The 23,802-nt window shown below is 40.3% G+C and overlaps 2 protein-coding genes across 2 annotated transcripts; one reads left to right on the top strand and one right to left on the bottom strand.

The window, feature by feature from the left end:
• The first annotated feature begins 569 nt into the window (after nt 1-569).
• Nucleotides 570-12,366, top strand: LOC311050835 (CLOCK-interacting pacemaker). The gene is made up of 4 exons (XM_084065003.1): nt 570-739; nt 6,561-6,713; nt 7,552-7,760; nt 9,096-12,366. The coding sequence occupies exons 2-4, from the start codon at nt 6,569-6,571 to the stop codon at nt 10,236-10,238; spliced, it is 1,497 nt and encodes a 498-aa protein (XP_083921129.1). The 5' UTR covers nt 570-739; nt 6,561-6,568; the 3' UTR covers nt 10,239-12,366.
• Nucleotides 12,367-13,426: 1,060 nt separating this feature from the next.
• On the bottom strand, nt 13,427-23,113 carry LOC311050547 (sodium- and chloride-dependent GABA transporter 2-like; the record flags this gene model as incomplete). Its single annotated transcript, XM_084064633.1, has 14 exons — nt 13,427-13,537; nt 14,338-14,508; nt 14,795-14,895; nt 15,006-15,108; nt 15,555-15,692; nt 17,248-17,360; nt 18,101-18,225; nt 18,940-19,043; nt 19,176-19,310; nt 19,866-19,998; nt 20,434-20,521; nt 21,634-21,774; nt 22,741-22,875; nt 22,951-23,113. 14 exons carry the CDS (start codon nt 23,111-23,113, stop codon nt 13,427-13,429), a joined length of 1,761 nt encoding a protein of 586 aa, XP_083920759.1.
• Nucleotides 23,114-23,802: the final 689 nt, after the last annotated feature.

Genomic DNA, 23,802 nt, shown 5'->3' with positions numbered 1-23,802 from the left:
ATTGAATACATACTTTATTGAGCAGTTTGCAAAAAAAAAAAAGTACAGTTATATGCAGTTCTATACCATTGGTTCTCAAAGTGGGGTCCGAGGACCCCCAGGGGTACTTGAGGGGGTTCCAGGGGGTCCCCAGCTAAATGATGGACAGGGACCAAATGGACTTCTGGGTCTAACTGAACACTCTGAGAGTGTACAAATTTAACCAAATGGACGCTAACGGGTCAATTTGGTTCCATTTGTACACTGTCAGAGTTAAATTAACATTGATTTTACAATATGAATTGGGGTCCCAGAGACTACATGCCATTAAATGGGGGTCCGTAGCCTAATGCATGTCAAACTGGGGGTCCTTGAAATTAAAATGGTTGATATCACTGCTAGAGCTGTAAAAAATCTTCTCTTATGGGGGTCCCTGGCTTATCTTTTCAAATGGGGGTCCGTGGTCTAATAAGTGTCTATTTGGCCGGGGGTCCTTGGCACGAAAAAGTTTGAGAACCACTGTTCTATTCGGTTCTGGTTGCTTATTTCTCTCACAAAATCTGGCAACACTGACCATAGCTTGATGCAGGTCGCGCTTGACACTCAGACACTGGTGTGGGAGAGATATAATAGAGACTCTTAGGTGGCCCTTCAGTTGTCCTTGTCTAACCCCGATGTCTGTTGTCCCACAACCTGCCAGAGTGGTCCAGAGACCCTTCCTTGGAAATATTTTTTTAGGTTTGAGGTATTACACTTGGGGGTAAGTTTATTTTTTCTTCATGTGTCTTTCTAATACAGTAGTAGCCTTGGATCTATCTAGGACTATCATTAAATGTATTTGATCGAGTCTGGCTTTTACTTTCGTATCTATATATAAAAATGTAAAAATCGATAAAATACATCTATGATATAGTCTTGATCCAAGGCTAATACAGTTCAAATGTAACAGTTGGGGATGAACTGCATGCATGCTATGACCATTTTGCATTTAATTTAGCTTATTAGTTCATGCTTCCACATTTTAGATAACTTGCACGTTGTTTTTTTTATAGTATTCTCAGCAACCATGCATTAATTTCTACCAACGATAATGTCCATTATTATGACAGTGTGACAGTTGCTATTTTACTGTTTCCGATGCAAAGTGAGAAGTGTGACATAAAAGGCTGGACTTGAAGTTATGTGCTTATGGTTACATAATAAGTGGCACAGTGTGTGTGACAACCACTGTATTACAAGAGCAAGAGTCTAATATCTGCCTTTGTCTGCATCATTGGCACTCGATCATCCCACCTATTTGTTTACAATAAAGAAGGCCATGGATCACACGACGGTCGTCTGCCACGACCATCATGGATGAACTTCAACTTGGTGTTTGCACTTTCTCCATTTACGGCCCGTACATCAACATAAACGTTCAGATTTCAAATATAAAGTGCTTACCCCATGGCCACGGATGTTAGAATTATGTACGGGCCCTCAGAAGTACCCATATATTCCGTATTGTTCAATAAAAGGCATTTTAATCCGATCGGTCATTTTCTCAGAGTTATAATGTATCAGAGTCAGGGTGCAGTACACCTCCCAACCAATAGGGTCGCACAGTTGCAAGCGTATGGGAAATACGGAGACAATGTCCACCGATCGGATTATAATGCTTTTTATCGAACAATACGGAAGATACGGGTACTTCTAAGGGGCCGTACATACATATAACATCCGTGGCCATTTCGGTCAGCACTTTATATTTGATATCTGAACCTTTATGTAGATGTACGGGCCAAAAGGGAGAAAGTGCAAACACCAGGTAGAAGTTCATCCCTGACTGTCATATCATATAATATAATATATTATGACAGTCATGTTTCAGGGCTACGATAAAGAAGGCCTTGTTGAAACATCAAAACCGTACAGTCCCTTCATTTTACCGTGTTGGTTGAAGTTTGAACTAAATGGCTTACTTTTTGGTGAGTTGTTTGTTAGCATTCTTGTGTTGGTAGGCTCGGATGGGACAGTGAGTGAATCCGGGAATACAGGCTGATGCCTGTAATGTTTAGCTGAGCAGGGGGGGAAGGGAAGGGGGGGGGGGTGAAGCCATTTTGGCAGCTTTGTGTTGTGTTACTTACAACATGGTTATAACAGCCACGGTGGACAGTTGTGGTGTGTGTGTGTGTGTGTGTGTGTGTGTGTGTGTGTGTGTGTGTGTGTGTGTGTGTGTGTGTGTGTGTGTGTGTGTGTGTGTGTGTGTGCGTGCGTGCGTGCGTGCGTGCGTGCGTGTGTGTGTGTGTGTGTGTGTGCGCGCGGGCGTGCGTGTAAGAGAGAGAGAGAGAGGGGTGTGTGTGTGTGTGTGTGTGTGTGTGTGTGTGTGTGTGTGTGTGTGTGTGTGTGTGTGTGTGTGTGTGTGTGTGTGTGTGTGTGAGAGAGAGAGAGAGAGAGAGAGAGAAAGAGAGATCAGCCCAGGACAGTTTACAGCAGTGTTGCCATGTCCACTTATTATAAGCGACTTTGGGCTTGTTTTTCTCCAAAGTTGCTTGTAAACTAAACCCCCCCCCCCCACACACACACACACACACACACACACACACACACACACACACACACACACACACACACACACACACACACACACACTTGAAAATGTGTTATATAACATTTGTGATCTTAAAATGTTTCAAACATATTCTACATTTCCCCCCAAGATTTATTTGAAAATAGCAGATCTACAAGCTCACAGATCGACTTGTAGATCGGCTATTTTCAATGTATGGCCTAAGTGCCCTAGTCGCTTCTTTTGGGCTTGTTTTCCTAGACCTGGTTGCTTATTTCTCTCGCACAATCTGGCAACGCTGTTTAGAGACGCAGCGTGTCCCGCAATAACCCCCGTCTGTGTGCTCTACGTCTGCGCGGTATGGATGACCTGAAATGCACTCTGCTGCTGCTGCTGCCACTCCGCCTATGAAACCCCCCTTCATGCTGCTTTGAATACCGTGTCGCTCATGTTATTATCATACGGCCGGGAAGGGAACGCATGTGTGTCATTTTAAGATTTCTTTGGCTATTCAAAAATAGCAGATCTACAAGCTCACATTGTGAGCTTGTAGATCTGCTATTGTCAAAGAAAATTCCTGGGAAAAAGTGGACACGTTTATTATTTTCAAATCCACAAAATCTTGTATGGTGTCTCTATATATTTATATTATATACATTAAATATATATTAATCGCAACCCGCTACTACCAATATTATTATCAAGCAACTTTATATAAAAACAAGCCCAAAGTCGCTTATAATAAGCGGACATGGCAACACTGCACAATTGTTGTTGTAGCTATATGTTGGTTTGTGTCCTGACGTGACCTCCTCCCGCCTCTCAATGGCCCACTAGCCCCGTACGAACCCTCCGCTATACAGTTCCGGAGGGAGAGGTTCGTAATGGGCCTAACTTAAGACCGACACCAGGTCACCCCAGGACATGGCAACACTGCACAGTTGTTGTAGCTATATGTTGGTTCGTGTCCTGACGTAGCCTCGGTCCCAGCCTCACTCATCTGCGAAAAGAAAAGAAGTGGTCCTGACGTGACCTGGTGTTGGCCATTGAGAGGCGGAAGGAGGAGTCATGTGGTGTGTGAGAATGAATGTGTGCAGTTAACCACAAATATGCAGAGAGGCCATGGCATTTTGTTCAGCACTATAAATAAAATGTTTCCTTACATTTAACTTGTCTACAGAATATATATTTGGGGGAAAAAATAAAGATTATATAGATATAGATATAGATATAGATATAGATATAGATAGATAGATAGATATAATATATAGATTTATATAATAGATAGATAGATAGATAGATAGATAGATAGATAGATAGATAGATAGATAGATAGCCATATAATTGTTTAATCAATCCTATTATTAATCTCAAATACTATATGGAATTTTACATATTTACATTTCCTTTTTGCCCTGTGATATCTGTAGGCTAGGTCAAAATCCCTGAAAACATGTACGTATATTCTTCCAAGTTCAACTGTTTACTGACTTGTCCTGTTTCACAGTTGTTTGGCTGGAAGACTATTTAGATTTGGTAAATATGGAAGCAGTGAGTTAGCTTATTAACCACATAAGCCCCTGTGGTGTCCTTATCTTGGGCAATGTCATTATAGGGGAAACGTTTCAAAAGAAAATAGCAGAACTCCAAGCTACAGCAGCTAAGACATTGTGAAACATTTTTTAAACGTTTTGAAAATAGGGCTTATTAAGTAGTTAATATGTTTTTGACAGGCATGGTATGGGAGGCTAATGGGACATAGGAACTATCTGGAGTCATCAAATCACTACCATGAGATCGGATGGCACCATAGTCATATGATATGATACTCTTCCTGGTTACATAATTACCTAAATAGAAATGATGTAACTGGGAAAACATTTGTATGCACCCCACCACACATTTGATTGCTTTGTAGTATTGCCAACTCATAGTCAGATGGTATGATGTAATATTTTGGTTACATAATGAAGTAAATAGGAATTATGTAACTGGGGAGCTGTTTGTATTCCATCTACTCCCCTGCACATTTCCTTGTTGTTGTGTTTGTTTTCTATTGTCAAGTCTTAATAACACAACAACAACCTTTCATATTGCAAAGTGTGGGGTCTTCCGCCCTAAGAAACAAACTCAAGGAAATGCAGTGATATGATATAGAGTAATTAAATGAGCTCAATATTAAGATCACAGCAATTAGCTAAACTGACACTCTCCCAAACAGCATTTCTTAAGGAACAACGATACAACTTTTAGATGTTTACATGTTTTCCTGTGTAATTAAAATTAAGAATTTGATGCTAATAGCCAGTGTTGCATTGCTGAATTGGAACGTGGTTGCACTCTATTTTAATGACGTCACGCGCACGTCGCTTAAGACCTACATGTAAGATTGCTCGAGCGGCCAAGGCAGCAAATCAGTGGAGACCAGTCCAGTAGCGACCTTTAATCAAAGTCTTTATTTTTCATCTTTTTTTTTTTACAATTTCACTGACAAGTATTGGGCACAACCTGTCAGCTCATCTCACATACCATACTGACTGCCTTTTATAGGTGGGTCCCTATTACCTGGCTAGCTCCTACCATTCCCCAGGTACCTCCAAAATATTCCCACACATATAAACATACAATACAATTTTCCTTAAAACATTAGACTACTGTATATGCACCCTCAATACATATTTACAATTCCCACTGAGCCTTCTAAATATACCCACCCCATAAACATGGTTCAATTAATTACAGTGGATGCCGATCTCCCCTCTCTCCACTTCCCACTTGGTATCACCTCCCCGGAACTAATAAATAGGGTATGTGTTGCCGGAGGGAACTCTTTGGCCCGAACACCACACTGGGAAGGGGGGAGAACAGACAGAGGTAAGTTTAGACATCAGAGATTCCCATTCCCATTATGGTTGTCAATTTCAAAATATGCTACTACTGTGGAGTTCTACTAATGTGGCCTTTCTGTTCTTTCATAGGTGTATGATGACATCAGTACCTCCGCACCTTCAGAGTGAAACTCACTGCCCCCACCCCCCATAACTTCAATAAATGCATTTGTTACAATCTGTGTCTTTCTTTACATATACAATACCTATTCAGCTGTGTTTGAATATGAATTAGTTATAGTAACGGCGACCCGTCGTTACACTACACTACAGGTCACACAATGGCCAATTGATATGCATCTAGGCTCATTCCTATGTTAATTCACCCGGTGTGAGTCGGGAGCCTGTGTAAACTTTGTTGAGGTGTGAATTTAAAGTTGTTTTAAATCTATGCATGTGCCTGCGCGTGCTCCTGTTCAAATAGGTTCTTGCACGCCGTGCAAGGCCGTCCCATGAGCAATGCAACCCTGCTAATAGCCTACAGAAGTAGTGTATATATAACCATGCTTGGTTGTCTCCCATGGCAGCCATGCCTGTGATGGTTTGTGGGCATTCCTTGGCTTCTCGGCTGTATCTATGTATGTGTCTCAGAAGAATAGTTTATAAATAGCTGTCTTAACTTTTGCCCTCTCATCTTTTTGGAATACAGGCTACATTTGAAATGCATACAGTAGCTGCTAGGACAAGCACTGTGTGGGAATAATAGAGAGTGCAGCAGTTGCAATTTCTTCTGCCATTCTTCTGTGAAAACTGTTTTAGAAGCAGGTCATTTTGCAAAATAACTTACTGGATATCATCTTAACCTGTCCAAATGCTTTTGTGATTTATTTGCGTACCGTATGTCTGTAATGTGAATGAATCTCATACTGCCAGTTGCCCCTTACGATCTCATTTTACATCCTATGAAGGGGCCAAGTGACCATGTACTGTCCGAGTACTCATGGAGTTCACTGTAGTTTGAACAAAACTAGTTCTAGTTCCCAAACTATGAAAAAAAAAAACACAATACAACATTTCCTTCATTATTTAGAAGACAAATTCTGTGGATCTAACATTTACGGGGAAAGGTACTCACATAATCTTCTGGAATTGTTTGGCCAGATTAAATGTTATATAATTGTATGAATTATGCCATGTCCCAATAGGCCTCAGCATGCCTAAAGAAGACCTGCGCACATCAAGCAAGAATGCTAAGGATAAGAGCAACAGCGCTGCTTTGCTGGCCTTACGTGAAGACACAGATGACTCCAGTGGACGGGGCTCCCGCTGCAGTTCAGAGAAAGATTCTGGTTACTCTGGTGAATGAGATTTTTCTTTTCTTTTTTCTAATTATTTATTCTTTGTGGTATCTGGTGTTGTAGACCTCCTTGTGAGTGCGAGGTTCAAATCCAACCCTTGCCCTGACTTGTGTCACGCATGTGTCCCCTCACTCTGTCCTCTCTACACACTGAACCATCTGAAATGTATCATTAATATTTACATTATTTAATTTGCCAGGTATGTTGCATGTACAAGTTTGCACATGGTGTGTGAGGTTGGTTGCATTACAGTGAAAACTAAATACTATCGAAAACATTGTACAATACCTTTAGCCATAAAAAGTCTGCAGAGCATGCATGATGCTTTATTTTCTTATTCATACACCTTTCACACCATTCATACCACACATTATAGGCTAATAGAGTATGGGCACAACTACACAGCAACATTGTCAGTGCTAGTTTAACCACGATTGTGTGAAACATTACCATTATAGGCCTTTTATCCCCTCTATTTTTTATGTGATAATTTGTATGTGTTAATTTCCCCATATTTTACTGAACACCTTAATACCATTTTATCCACATACTTGGCCTGGATGTAAGTCATCATAGTATAGCTCTAGATTTGTCAATAATAATATGTGGAGAATGGTATACTCCAACTTGAACCTGATTTGGCATTAGTCAACAAATCAAAACAATTGTTTTTACAAAGTCATAAGTGTGGATATGAGAGTATATATAATATGTTATAGAGGCTATTTTGCCCTGATATAAATACAGATGTGCCTTGAGATTTTGGCTGGCCCTTTGATGTGCCTTGGACCAAGAAAACAAATTTGAAAACAAATGTCCCGTTGTTTCTCCTCTCCAGACAATGGCTCGGACTGGCAGCAGGCAGATGTTGAGGACCAGCACAACATTGTGAGCCAACCCAGGGCCAGTGGCCATGGACAAGCTCCACGCCCAGGACAGAGCCCAGGACGGGGCCAAGACAGGACTGAGAAGGCGAATCCCATCCTGATGCCAGGGAGCAGCGAGGTCAGACCCATCTACGTCCTGAAGAACATGGTGGTCAAGCAGGTACGATACTGTTAATGTATGGAGGGGCAGTTTTTAAGAATGTATAGATTAGAATAGGGATGGGCTGTAAACCAAATGTTGCTCATGCCGGTATATTCGATAAAAGTGAGCTGCTCTCCTAGTCTCCTTATGATATATATATGTCTTTTAAACACTAGAAAGGTGCGCTCAGTGGAGCACAGATCTCCGCCACAAGGCATACCCCAATAATAATGAGCCTGTTCTTGCTAGGAAATGTACAATGGATACTAATGGCCTTTTCATACATATATTAGTTATGTCTGGCCATATGTAACGTAGTTACATAGTTTATTAATATTAATATTGTAATATGTAATATTATGTCATTATATTACATATTCAAACAATTTAAATCACGTAATGTTCTCTTTTGTATGTCATAAATGTTATAACTATCAGTCAACATGTAATCGCGAGATTATAGTTTGTATTTTGATATTTTGATTTAAAAGGATACTATCTTGCAATGAGAACAAAAAAAACAAATGAGAACGTTAGTGATTAACATTGTTTGAACATATTCTTGTATTGTGAATTGTACTTCCAGGTACTGTTTCCCATGTCTTACTAAATAAAGTACATCAATCAAAACACTTAGCTAATTGTGTCTGTTGGAGATTGTGTGTGGTGTTGGTAAGCTCCCTCTTATAAAATGAATAACAAATGAGACCATTTAGTGATTTACATTGTTTGAATACGTAATATATGTAGTATGTAAACACATATGGTGTAACCAAAAATAGAATGCAATCCTTGGATCCAAAGCTTGGAACGGACCGCTGAACCACTTTGAAGCTGTTAGAACATTTAGAAGGAATGTTGACATTTTCACATCCAAATGTGACAGAGCACAGGGTTGTGTTTTTCATTACCCTGGCCAAGTCCAAATCTCTAGGGAGGAGAGCAGTAATTGTTTTCATATGCGAAGGTGATACTCTGTGGGTTACATTTTGCAAATGCTTGAGACTTTGAGCTACCGTATTACGAATTCAGTTGTCATCACATTCTCCTCTACTTTTTCTTTCAAGACAATTTATTCAATCATCTTCAAGGATCATAGATAATTTTTAGATTATTGTTGAGTCTTTGACCTGAGTCTTTGACCCGACAGCATCTTGGTGTACTAGGAACTGAGGCACATCCTTTGATAGCACTTGTTGTAAGTCACTCTGGATTCCAACAGCCTAAATGCTTCAAATATAATGTAGTATGATCCCTCCTTACCTTCATTGGATTTGGCTCCTCTTTCTTGCCTCCTTTTACCATCATTACCTTTTCATCAACCTCTATTTCTTTCTTTCTTTCTTCCTCTAGCCGGAGATGATCCAGGATGGAGGTGATCACATTCAGACTAAGCTGATCTGGGGGAATGGTGGAGGTGATACCAGTACCAATACTGCCCCCCACGTGATCCTACTCCAACAGTCAAGCACAACCCCAAACTTGCCTGTCTCTGATGGACTTCATAAACCCCAGACACGGAAAAACAATGGCACTGGAAGGAAATGCAATGGTACCTATCTGCCCATCCTCAACTCTTATCCTCGTATCGCTCCACACCCTGCCAAAAAGCCACCGGATAAGGCAAGCCAGGACTCCCAGAGCCAGAGCAAGAGGATGTGCACCGAAGATCAGAGACATAACGTGTCTACCTTAAAGAGCCTACTTGAGAAACACCTCAGAGAGCCTGATTCTGTAACGTTTTCTTCTGAGGTAACGGACACATGTCCCGTCTCAGTCAGTGATAGCTGCGCACACCTCGGTCCTACCGCAGTTTCTTCCAGCCTGGACTCCCAATCTATTTCCGGTCTAGACACCTCCCTCATTTCGCGCCGGCACAGCCACTTGTCTTCCATCATAGCAGCGAGGAAGGGTTATGGATTATGGAACAGCCTCTTAAATTCTCATCATCGCCGCTTCCTCAACACCATCGAAATCCTCAGCCAGTCGGGCCTGTTGGATATTACCATGCGCACTCGAGAGCTGCTCCGCCAGAGTAAAGCCACGGAGCATGAAATTGCTCAGCTGCGCCAGCACACCCGACTACTGTGCCAGGCTGCGAATATTCCCAACAGCAGCCTGGATGGCGATGAAGCCTGGGAGAAGGTCCACAAGGCTATGGCACAATCCGGCAGCTACCCCAGCCTAACAGACCTGCGCAGTGAGCAGAACTCCTCCAACCCACATTCAGGAGATTCAGATAGCGATGATTCTGGTGCTGTGGGAGATACCAACCTTGCATGTGCTGCTCAGAATCAAGATGCTCCCTCCCTCCCACTTCACACTCCACTGTTGAACTTGAAACAGACGTGTCCTGTGCAGGAGCATAGCTCAGTCAATAGCAGCAATTCTATGTCTCACTCAGAGCAAGGTGAGAAGCATAAGGTCAACAAGGAGCAATCAGAGAAAGTCACCATTGTGCCACCTGACAGTTCAACTGGTGGGGATGTTTGTTAGTGCCTGTCAAAGGAATCCATACCTAAAAGCCACTACAGTACCTAACCAGAAAACCATTTTTTTGGGTTGTGAAAATTATTGTTTTAGTATGCTTGATTTAAAGTCGTTATTGGTGGTTATGGAGATCAGTTTTCCTAAGGATCATCAAACGTTTCTATGCAGGCTGATGAAGCTGAAAACAAACACTATTTATGGCTTCAGTTTCTATTTCACGTTCTTCATCATTTTCGTTTGTTATGACTGCAATTTACCGAAGTTGGACCCGTTCTGAAATGGAACGCGAAATGGAATGCTTTGTTACCCAAAACCCATATGCATAATTCTTTATTATTTGTTTTAAATCTTTTTTTTAAAGAGACCTGTGCTGAAACTGACACGAGGATAATCAGACCCATGACCTAACGGACCCTAATGGGTGCAGGCCCTATCTGACCGGACCAGACACAGAAAGAGATTCAAAAATAATCGGCTATAGCAAACGAGCTATAATGTAACCACTGATGTACTGCCAATGTAATTCCAAAAATAATTAATTTGTTATGTTGAATTGCACCTTTTGTTTATAGAAATAATTAAATACGTCTCATTTTAAAACTGAAGATCAAAGAATTCAATATGAAAAAAAGCTGATCGGGGCCTTGCGGGACCATACGGGTATATCAATTTAAGATTTGCTTACCCGAGACCCGCTGCAATTATAATTGGTCTGACCCATACACGTGACACAAGTCAAGATTTTGGACCTGGATATGCTCGGGTCTCGGGTAGGGTCTCAGGTTTCTGGGTACGGGTGGACCCGTTAAGACCTCTACTCCCATTGCAGTCAGTCACTCTACCTGATGGGACAAAAGGGTTGGAAGTGTAGAAGGTTATCTCTAAGCAGCAGTCCAGTGTAACCTAATCCCCACATGTCATTTGATATCACCATTCCAGTCTGCGTAGAAAAACACTGAGGACTCAGGAAAGCACTTGTAAGCAAAAGAACTCTGATCAAGAAATACAGAGACTGTGTTTTTAGAAGGCATTCACAGTCTCTTCTGAGATATCTCATTGCATCCTTTTCAGCTGTTGAACTGATGGTGCTCATAACGGTCTTGTCAGACCGTTGTTGTGGTCAGAATAAAGATGTGTGATGTGTCCTATTTCAGAGACTGAAAATGTGCACTTTGTTTCTAGTATCGTACTCTGTGACTAGCACTCCCAAACTAAGAACGTTTTTTTTCTCCTTTTCTTTTCTTTGTGTGAGCTATAAGGGCACCGATCAATACTGTGGAAGTTGTGGTTGGTCTGGCTCCCAGAGGTATGGCACTAGGGCAAAGGAAAATGGTAAAGCGGCGTGCGTAATGACGCAGAGAGGACCTTTAAACAAAGTAACAGACTGCGCTACACTGTATTTCAGCCAAGGCCGCCGAGCAAATGCTTTTCAGCTGAGCCTTTAAAAAAAAAAAAAAAAAACTTTTCCACAACCTAGGCACATTGGTGACATGAAATATCACATTATATCACATTAAATTCAATCAAAACTGTTTCTCTGTGAAGCTACCAAGTGCATAAGCATCTCATGGGAATGGAAACAATTTCATTTACTGTTTTGACTATGTTTTCCCCCCATATTTCCTCTTGGAAGCTTTGTTGTACAAACTGAACTCAATGGTTTAGAGTTATTTATACAGAGCCTCAAATTAGTGGTGTTATTGGCATCATCTAGTGGTGTTATTGGCATCATCTGTTTTATCTGTAGATGAACCAGTTTGTACTGTACGTTTAAAAAGATTACAATAGTATACTGTAGGTTTATGTTAACATTCGGTTGGTTTTGTGCATATACAGTATGTATGTTTATGATTTGTTTTCTCTTTTTCTAATGTTCTTGTGCTTTACATCTTTTAGGCACCATGGTCAACAATTCAGATTTCTAAATAATAAAATTGTTTGTATAATGATTGTGCATGCATTTCCTATCTCTCGGTTTATGATACAACATGTCTATGTGCCTCCAGAATCACTGGTGTAGGTTTGAATCCTGCCATTACCTAGTTGCCTTGCCTCCCCGGTCCCTTTAAAAAATAGTAAGTAAGACCTTTTTCCATCAAAAAGCTGATAAGCAAATAAAAACGTTTTCTCCCCCCCCCCTTCCTGTTGAATAAATTTCCTGTCCTCCACAAATAGTAGCCTACTCTATGGAAACTTTGTTTTATTGAGGGCACAATTTACTACATTGATCCCCAGAAATGCTATCTCATGCACACATTATACATTTTGCTACCTCATTTTGGTTAATTCATTCCCTCATTTTGTTAATTTGAGTGCACAATGTACAATCCACCCTCACCTATCTGCCTGCCTCTCATGCACTCTCACCACACCTTGGCGAATACCCACTTTTCCAACTTCCAGACACACACACACCCTCCCCTGCTCTCTCACTGCCCACCCCAACCGCACCCTCAATTGGCCACTTCCTTGGATGTAGCCGTTTCCCAGACTCCAAATTGTACTCTGATTCCCTGTAGTCCATGAAGTGTATATAATGTGCGCACAAATTACACACAAACGAGGGAAGAAATGCATATCATGCACAAGAGATAGATAGCATAGTAAATCATGGCCTCAATATCGCTTCTTGTCCAATCCAATGCAGGGGGGGGGGGGGGTGTGAGTGAGTGAATTAGCCATCATTTCCATCAGATCAGACGCATAAATTCAGTGAAATATTTTTGACTCATTAAGTTGAGAATACACAAGCACATTGTGGAATAGTAGGCATTATTTGAAGTCATACAGGTATGTTCAGTTCACACAGTCCAGTTCCTGAATCATCAGAGGGTTCCAGTTTTTCTCTTGACATTTACGTAATAGGCCTATCTGTCAAGAAAATGGTACTGGCTTGTCACCTAATAACATGATGGCAACAGTAAGTCTACAGTCAGTGTTTCTTCTGTACTGAATGTATGCTCCCTTTATCAAATATGATCAAACATTCTCATAATAAGGCCTGACAAGTATGGATTTGATGGAACACTTCTCTAAATAAAGTTGTAAGTTTTCTAATTAATTGATGAATTACTTGATTGTTAGCAATAGGCCTAACAGATGACAATCAGTTGCTGATAGTCAAGTAACAGTACATGACTGGCAATTTCTCTGCTCAAAAATGTACACACAGGATTCCCAATACTTTCATTAGCTTATCCCTTTCCATCTCTCGCTTCCATCTCTGCTTCTGAGGTCATGTGGTGCAGCAGAGCATTTGTCTTCTGGGTCAGCAGGTCGGCTGGCTCACATAACAAATGGAGGCGCTAATGAGTTGAGAGAAATAGTTACCCATTATTCCATGAAATTTCACATTTGGAGAAGTTACATTCATTCCAAAGTCATTAAAACATGAACAAACTTACCTGAATAATTGCGAAACATTATGTGGCTAATATGGATGGATTTATGACTTTTGTTCGAATAATATCAATCTTTCCTTGAGGGACTGGAGGTCGACTTTTCAACTCAATCTGTGCTTTAGTTTTAAGTCTGCAAGTATATTTTCATACTGCAGGCTTAGCTAAAATAATACAACATTCAAATCATGCTTTAATTGATTTCCGTCTTATAGGGAGACATGTTGTCTGTTTGTAAATATTAAGTTAGCTGCCATAGCTGGCCAATATCACTGGAATAGCAGAATGCCAGAATGATTTTCCCTTTAAAGAGTATCAAAACTGACAGTTGCTGATGTTTGTGAACAGTTTGTTTTCTATTAGTTGTAGCGATAGGATTTACCACGAAATTGCTGTTGATATGAGATGAGCAGTGGCAGATTTTGTTTTTCCTTGGTAGCTATAGGCATACCATTATCTTCTTGAGGCCCTCATCACCATATCACATTAATTCTGAAGACTTTAGTTAGCAGGGTAGGCACAAATAAGACAAAATGGTAATGTTGCTGAGTTGAATCAGTGTGGCGACTGCATGGGTACAATGTTAATCATTCAAGATATACCAAGCACCACATTTACACCTACAAAACATAATCCCCTGTTACGAGAGCCACAGTATATCTCTCAAATTAATTATTCCAAAATGTTACTACCTTCTGTACTCTCACCTGGCGGAGGGTCCCTGGCCCAGTGGCCAGTTTCATCAGTGCCCACCCTGGTATAAGTACAATGGAGGAGAGCGCAAACAGCCAGCCCATAATGTAGGCCCATACTGGATAGATGTACCAACGGTTGAAAGTTAGGGGCTGGTACTCCACTAAGGAACATATGAAACAGAGCTGAGGGGAGAAAGGAAACAAAAAGCTTTTGTGCCTATAAATGTTATGGATATAATTGTTTTCAAGACAGTTGTCTGACTTTACTTGGAATTTAAATTCAAATGCTGTGAATTGTCAATTAGATTGCTCCATTTTGTGGCTTAAACTATGGATATGGGGCATTTCCAAGCAAGAAAATAAAAAGAGCAGGCTATTGGTGAATACAATTATCTGAATGTGGATAAAGTCTTTGTCACCAGGACCACAGTTGTGAACCACTGCTACAGATAATGTTGCTTCAACTCACCAGTGAGACCATGGGGGTGAGATAGAGCCAGCAGAGTTTGAACATGGGATTGGGGCGCACGCCCGTCATGTCATGTATGATACCACACATACGATCTGCTCCTGATTCAGAATTTGGTACAGGGTTATGGACAGATGTTAGCTGTTGAAATGTTTGCACACTGCGATTGCTTGTGAATTACTTTGTATTATTTCTGAAATAGAATACCCACCAAATATCCAGCCCAATGCCAGGGACTCAAACACAGCAAGAAAGAGAAGGCAGGCTCCATTGCAGGCATAGTAGTCAAATAGCTGGAACACATACATCCCCCCCTGGTGGCAAGATACATGAGGTGTGATTGCAGTTTGCAACAAAGTCTATTTTCTGTTGTTTGGTGTTCAAACAATAGGTCACATCTGAACCTAACCTAGATATTTAAACAATGTTTTCCCAGGGTGTCGTTGAGAATCTGAGCTTAACTTTAATTTCTTTTGGTGTCAGCATTTCTGACCTTTGGGAAGAATTAGTGGTCACCCACGGTGCAAGCTTTTAATGTTGCTTCTATTATGAACCTCTCTACCCCACATTTGAGAACATTTTATGTCTCAATATTGCCAATGGCATCTTAACAATTATTTTAGTTTTTTTTTTTGTGGTGGTCACTTTGCTACTATGATGCCTACTTGGCAACAGGCAGGAATTGTTAGCTTGTTACCCGCCAAGATATGCCGATAGGCCTTTATGCATATGAAGACGAAAAAAGAAAAGAAATACTGACCTCAGTGACCATGAGAATCTGGGAGAAGAAGCAGACAATGCAGAATATGAGAAGGAAGATCTCCCGTCGCCCTGTCCTACGCAGCACTGTGGGAAACATGTCTGTAATGGATGTCATCACCACCTCCATTGCAACAAACTAAAGAAAACACAATGAGAATGAGAGTGAATAACTTTAATGACTCTATGAAATGGGTATACTTGTGTACTTTAATGCCTGAAACTCACAACACATTGCATCATCAGGCTTTAGATGGACTAACCCAAACACCCACATATTTGATCTTGGGTTTGTCACACAAGTACCAAATAGAGGTGAAAGTTATGAAGGTTTGAAGGGTGCTGGGTTGACATGGTCCTTCTACTGTATGCCATGGTTTATAGATTTCACCATTAATAGCCAAAATATTGTAGTCAGTTTGTAACTGCTGCTAATTTATTATTTTTGTAATTATTTTGTGTTCTCAAAGTTTTTATTTTATTTTGACAAACTGTCCGGATGCTATGTTGTGACAGCTTCCGGCGGCTCCCCATATATGGGCTTCCTGGTTAGGAAGCGCATTCACTGCTCAGAGTGATACTCACCGTGCGAGCGTAGGAATGTTTGTAGACAGCATGGTCGCTGCTGAACCAAGGTTTGTTTTATTTCTGTTTTATGTCACACGTTTATGTTTTGTCAATGAGTTGTTTGTCATGTTTTATCATGAGTTTAATTGATTGTTTGTTTTGTTTCAGTTGTTTGTTTTGGGCTACCTGAAGGCTCATTCTCTTCATTTGATATTATGCAGTCAATGAGGTAATTTAATTTCTTAAGTGCATTTTTTCTTTCCTAATGTTTTATGTCCGTTACATGTTTGTTATCCTTATCGTTGTTTATTTTTTGTATGTTTACACAGTTTGACGTTGGGGCATTTAAGCCAGAAAGGTGCTTGAATAAACCATCAGTAGCAAACCAACTGCTTCGTACTTGACTTGAAGGGAGTGACACAGTTTGTCATGTATTGCATTGGGCACAGAAATGCAAGATGCTTCTGGTTGGTCCACTCATCATGACATAGATTTATCTGACAACTCAGACAAGGCGAGCAATTACTTCACAGGTCTAGTGGGACTCTCATGTATGTTTTTATTTGGGGTAATATTTCATCAAGATTAATAAAAAACAAGACTCAAAGAGGCTAAAGGCGCTATATGGTTATTTGATTGTTTTTAAAAGCAGTTGAAATTGGCCAATAAGGTAAAGGGGTAAATGGTAAATGGTAAATGGTGCATTTATATAGCGCTTCTATCCGAAGCACTTTACATTGATTGTGCCATTAACCCATTCACACACACATTCATACACCGATGGCGGATGAAACCATGCAAGGCACCAACCTGCTCATCGGGAGCAATTAGGGGTTCAGCGTCTTGCTCAAGGACACTTCGGCACTAACTCTAGGAGAGCGCCCCAGCCCGGGATCGAACTGGGAACCTTGCGGTTTTCCAGTTCCCTCTACCCGGCCACTCTACCCCTGAGCCACTGCCGCCCCAGGGTAGAACAAAGCGCCAAAGCCACACCAGTAGAATCCACACATAGCTAGGCTAAGTGACAACGACGTGAGCCCAAATGACCAACAAATGAAACAATCAATATTTCTATTCTTAGAGCCTTGCAACTAAGGTTCAAATGTAGTCTTCCATTTGTATATCACCTGTGTATCCAGACCCAAGAGAATGATCATGAAAAAGAAACAGACAGCCCATAGCTGAGGTAGGGGCATCATGGCTATTGCCTGAGGGTATGCAATGAAGGCCAGACCTGGACCTGAAAACAGAACCACAACACTGTAGATCATTACCATTTGTCATTGCTCAATGTTATCCAACCATGAGCCGGTGTATGAGTCTGAGCCACAGCCAAGGCCTGATGCAACAGGGCTGCCAGCAGTGGTGGAAAAAGTACTCAAATGTTTTACTTAAGTAAAAGTATCAATACTGCAATGTAGAAGTACTCTGTTTTAAGTAAAAGTCCGGAATTCAAAATTTACTTGAGTAAAAGTACAAAAGTATTTGTATGAAAATGTACTCAAAGTACAGTACTAACAGTAAAAGTACAAAAATGTTTGAAAATAGCAGATCTACAAGCTCAAAGCTTGCTATTTTCAAATGGCCTAGGTATAAGATAGGGTTAAAGTGGTAAATGTATGTTTTATAATGTAGTAATTTATATCTGCAAAGTAACTAGTAACTAAAGTTTTCAAATAATTGCAGTGGAGTAAAAGTACAGTATTTGCCTCTGAGATGTAGTGGAGTAGAAGTAGTATAGACAATTGGAAATACTCCAGTAAAGTAAAATTACCTCAAAATTGTACTTAAGTACAGTACTTGAGTAAATGTACTTAGTTACTTTAAACCATTGGCTGCCAGTGACTCCTCGTGTGAATTCTACCAAATCATCTCCTTGCTGAGCCGTTGCTTGTCTGTATGACTTCAGAATGGAATGGATTCATCATCTTTATATATTTACGTAGTCTAGACATAAGACATTGTGACTTGTCTCAGTACCTGACTCTGCCACTTCATCAATGGGAACACCCTGCTCGTGAGCCATGAATCCCAGCACTGAGAAGACGGCAAATCCAGCTACTATGCTTGTGGCACTGTTCAGCAAACACAGGTATAGGCAGTCTCTGCAAAACATAATAAAAATCATAGTCTTTAGCTTCAGATTTGACCTCACAATAATTAAAAACAGCTGCATTCTGAATATCTTACGTTTCGTCACCTTCTTAAACTAATAGCCCACGTCATTTTTGAGAAAACATATATTTTTGCCTAAGTCAGCTCCTCATGACACTGGCCACCTCTGGTAAAATCTATCTCCTAATTGAAAAGGATCATGCTGTTCCCTCCCCTTTTAGTAAAATGGCCTATCGGCCAAAATAGACACTTTCTTTGGCCTAAGTCACATGGTTTTGTGACTTAGGCCCAAAAAATGGTCTAAGTCTGGAGTAAATCAGTAAATCATTTGGCCTAAGTCAGGTTTAATCCTATTTAAACCTATTTCAATCTCTTATGTTACATAACTGATAGACAGTGTTATTTTTATGTTAATAATAGTCATAATTTGTTATAAACGTTTTGGGTGAAATGATTAAGAAATATCATATAGTTTTGTTTTGGATCAGTTTTTTTTCCCCTGAAATACTTAAAAGAATTACTTCGGCCATTAGTTTAAGAAGGTGACGAACAGCTTTTACAACAAGTAGGCCTAGTTATTATGGACCAGTATAGATACAGCTATGGATATATATTATGTGTTCACGGCCACCCATTTTTCTTATTGCTATGGATAACAAGTAACCAACGCAACTTCACACACAATCCATTTTGAAGAGACTCGCCTGTAGCAGTTGTTGTCGTACATGTTGTAGCTCCCTAGAACAGTTAAGGAACCCACCCCTATGCTGTAAGAGAAGAAGATCTGGGCAACAGCTTCCATCCACACCTGTTCTGACAAAAGTAGCAATGAGAGACGCATGCATGAAGCCATTCAGTTCACCTCTCACGGACTGAAATCAGCCTATAATGTTTGAATTTATTGTATTCAGGCTTACATTTTTATATCATAATCTGATACCTGTGGGTTGGTGAGATGTGAGGGTTCAGGAAGGAGGTAGTACACAATGCCTTGTAGAGCCCCTGGCAGAGTGAGTCCACGGATCAGAAGAATCAGTAACATTGCATAGGGGAAGGTAGCAGTGAAATATACCACCTGGAAATGATGGGTTGTTATTATTGCATCAGTTTAGTTTAGTTAGTTAGTTTGTTTTCGGTCATGATTTAAGAAAAACTGTTGAACATACAGAATATTGTCAACAAGATAAATTGTTGACAATAAGCTTGTCAACAAGCTGAAGCCAAAGCTTATTATGCCCACCTTATTAATATTGAAATGAATTGTCACAAAAGAAAAGGAAACGAAAGAGCACAAGCAACAAAGTAATCTACAGTTGTGTCAATCTACATTTTAATAGTGAATAGAGGGTATGCGCATGCTTAAAGTGAATGGCACATCGAGTGGCAAAGCGATTGGCAAAGCAACATGCAAAGTGAGTTTAACATTGTTTAATGTTGTTTAATGCAATCAGCTGTCAGATATGACTTTTCTGTTTGGATGCATGGGCTGTCAAGGCCAGAAAGTATTTTTTTGACACTCAGTAGGCATTCCTGCATAACTTCCGGGTTTGATGATGATGTCACACGCATACCCTCTATACTGCAGTGGTAGAATGACTATCAGTATTGTATTTATTTTGTGCACAAATACCTTTCCAGTTGACCTGACTCCTTTCCATATACAAAAGTAGCAGATTATCCACATAGCAATGAGGCATAACAAAATCTCCCATCTGATGCTGCCCACCTCTTCAATACCTCCTGAGATAGCCAGCACTCGTCGCCTGGACAGAAAGACAGATTGTACAAAGAAGGGATGCATTTATTTTAGTGTCTGGCTGAAATGGCGGATAGATTATGAAAGCCTCTACTGCTTCCATCAATGTCAGTGTGTGTGATAACTGAATATTCAAAGGAAGGCAATTTCACCACTTTTAAGTAATTTGTCAGTGACAAATGTATACTCTTCAACAATCCTCCAAATGAAAGTGCATGTTGGTTGTATACAGTGTTAATTTCTAATAGAAGCACACGGTAGCCTAAGTAAAAGTTACTTTTCTTATTTAGTAATGTTGCAATATAAACATTACAGCTCTATTATATCACAGTGTGCAACCCTGGCGGCCTGTAGTGCAGAGGATTTAAGGAGCAGGAACAGAATGCAAGGTGGTTACGTGTGTTAATAGTAGACTATCTATAATCATCCCTTATAAACATACTCCCAGAATTCAGTGGCAGCAGAGGTGGTGTTGGTCTGGTTAGCCCATTTGTTGAAACCATTTTCTGATGAGAAGTTTACACAATTATCTGATGGGGTAGAGAGAACATATTTAACTTGGTTATCATAACAATGATGATAGTAGTATTCATAATCGTTTCAATTATTTTATTCATAATGCACGTTTAATGAAAGTGCAATTCAGTCATGTTTTCAAGAGGATTTGTAGAGATTAATGTGTTAATCACAGAGACGACAGGGTTTGAACAGTTCTTTGGTTGAATGTGTTGCCTTTTTTATTTAATTGGTGTGTAACCATTCTACTAATTATGACATGCTCTCACAAAACAAAAGACAATTACGGACCCTGAAATGTCCTTTTCTGGTTATAAAGAGATGGGATTATTGGATACATTAGCAGCATGGCATAGAATGGAAAGGGATATAGACTATCTGATCAGATAGGCTTTCAAGTGATTTGTGTGTCAAATATTATAACGTTGCTGTCCAGCAGAGACCAGCTAACTCCATTTTTCCGCTTTTGCATTTTTCCCCCATAAATCAGTGCCATTGAACATCCTTTACGTCTGTGTGTTGATTAAAAAATCACACCCAGTGTGAAGAGAGTGGTGCCTTTGAAAGTGTAACTGGTTGCATCCGCAACAATCAGCAACAATATGTTGTCACGTGACACGTGACAACATATTGTCACGTGTCACGTGAAGCTTGACCAATCAGCCTCAAACATACGGACGGACATACGGACGGACATACGGACACACGGACAAAGTCAAATGTAGGAGTGGTTGGCACCACTCAAAAAATATTGAACCAATGAAAAGTATTAAAAAACGCTTCTGACAAAACCAGCTTACTCCATTGGATCCTCAAACTTTCTGCTAAACCAGCTAAGTTTACCAAAGGGGGTGGAGTTAGCTGGTTTAGCTGACTCCAGGCTCCACCCCCTTTTGACCTCCAACCTCATTGTGAGCTTGGAGGTCCATTTAGCTGTTCTTATCAATGATGAAGAACAAAACCTCCTAACTCCACTTTTTGTTTTGTTTTTGTCATTTCCTGAAAAATGAACATTTTGGAGTTAGCTGGTTTCTGCCGGACAGCAGAGATATGGGGCTATGCATAGCCTCAGTTTGTGCACAAAATTGAGACTATGTTAGGTAAAATATACTGTACGATGTCTTACCTGTGTTCCAGAGGTTGTTACAACTAGCCCAAGGGAGCTGGGAGTTGAAGGATAAGACGAGGTAGAACAACCCCCAGGCCAAAATAATAATATAACACATACAGCTGTAGAAAAGAATCAGCTGCCCAGCATAGCCTATACCTGTTGGGCAAAATGTAGATCATTTTGACTGGTCGGCTTTGCACATACACTAAATGGGGTTGGTAGGTCGGCCATAAGATATAACACAACTAAATCATACTAGTGGAAATAAGACAGAGAACAGAAGATACATATGGAAATGTATAGACATGGGAATGCTGCCTTCATTTATTATGCACATTAGTTGCACTGATTGCAAAATCAGACAATATATACAGTATATACAGTGTGTGTATATATATATATATATAATGTTATTTGTGTGTGTTGTGTTGTTATTTGTGTGCGCGCGGACACACACACACACATACACACACACACACACACACACACACACACACACACACGCACATAGAGAACACTCTTATGAGTCCAGCATGTGACACACTCTTGTTTAAATATTAATTGTGTTCAGTTAGACCATAGCTACTGTGTTGTCAATGTTTACCTTGTACTCAAAACGAACTAAGACTTTTTTTTATTGACCAGCCCCTCTGGCATGAGACCAAGCATAATATTTCATGTCCTATTCCATTCTGTGAATCCAATTGGCTGATTAAAGGGAGAAGTGGGTTGTGTTTTGGGGGATTTACTGTAGCCAGTGTGACCTAAAGACAAAAACATCACTTTTATGCCTTGACCACCACCAATGCCACCATCAATGGCAATCCCTTGTCATCTTGACTGTGGAATGTCACAAATTGGTGCCATCTAGGGGTGTGCCGATATATTGTCCCGCGATATGTCGCGATAAGTTTTCGTGACGATATGTATCGTTTTTTTCCAATTTGCAATAATAATGCAAAAACAGAAGTATTTGTTTGCATTTGCTTTTTTTCTCCCCCATATATTTTCACAATAAAAAGTGCCATATATCGTATTGTATCGATATCGTGAGCCCAGTATCGTATCGTATAGTGAAATTAGTGTATCGGCACACGCCTACCTGCCATCGTTATGAATTACCTTCTGCCAGTGGACACAACTTCCTCCAGCAAGTGACACCCCCCTCCTGGGTGAACTGGCCCATGGAGGTCTCCAGAAGGAACAGGGGTACACCACATGTTGCCACAAATATCAGGTATGGCAACAGAAATGCACCTGAATTACACAAAGCATGAATAAATCATGACATTTAAAAACTGTTGGCAAATTAGTTGTTCTCAACAGACTTACCTCCTCCATTTTTGTAGCAGAGGTATGGGAATCGCCACACATTGCCTAGGCCGACGACATTCCCCGCCACAGCCAGGAGAAATTCCGCTTTGCTGCCCCAATGTCCTCTTTCTTCAATTATTACCTCTTCTGCCCATTCTCTAACTGTGCATCTTTTCAACATTTCCAGAAGCTTTGTCTAGGTCTTGGTTTATATCTTTCCTATATTCCTTCCCTTTGTCCAGGTTTTTCTCTCTGATTGTTGGTGTCTATCAGATCTACAGTATGCCTTAATTTGGAACGGAGATTGTAATTTAACTTTAGATGACCAATTCCTGCCTCTTTAGTGTTGTAAGAAGAACAGTGTGGTCATTCGTTCAGTCAGTCAGTCAATGAGACATTGTAAAGTGAATGATAACTTGTAGAAACTCCACCCCTTAGCTTAAATAGGATATGGGTAAAAGCAGAGGATGAATTTTGTGTATGTATGTGGACTTGTACAAATACAAATACCCCAACAACAACACATATATTTTTGCCCAAATAAGCTTGATGCCTTCAGCTTGCATGAGCTGGTCTCTGTATTCAATGCTCCCATTTCCCCTTGAGGATGAATATATTTTTCAATCTGTTGTCATTTTATGATAGTATCGTATGTCAGTTGTGTACATTTTCATTGTGTTACATTAAGTTACCTAGCTTACCTTATTTGGTCCCATCTTGCCTTGCATTATATTAACCTTTATATTACCTGGCTTTTGCGAATGACAACTGTAGCCTTCAGCTTCAGAATGTACAGAAAAGTGTGAAGAATTGTTCAGTTTTATAAGAGAGACATAGCTGAACATGAAATTGGCTCAGCATGTTTCATGT

The sequence above is a fragment of the Gymnoscopelus microlampas genome, assembly GCF_963454915.1.
Source record: "Gymnoscopelus microlampas genome assembly, chromosome: 8".
Lineage (NCBI taxonomy): Eukaryota > Metazoa > Chordata > Actinopteri > Myctophiformes > Myctophidae > Gymnoscopelus > Gymnoscopelus microlampas.
This window is presented reverse-complemented; position numbering and strand designations above follow the sequence as displayed.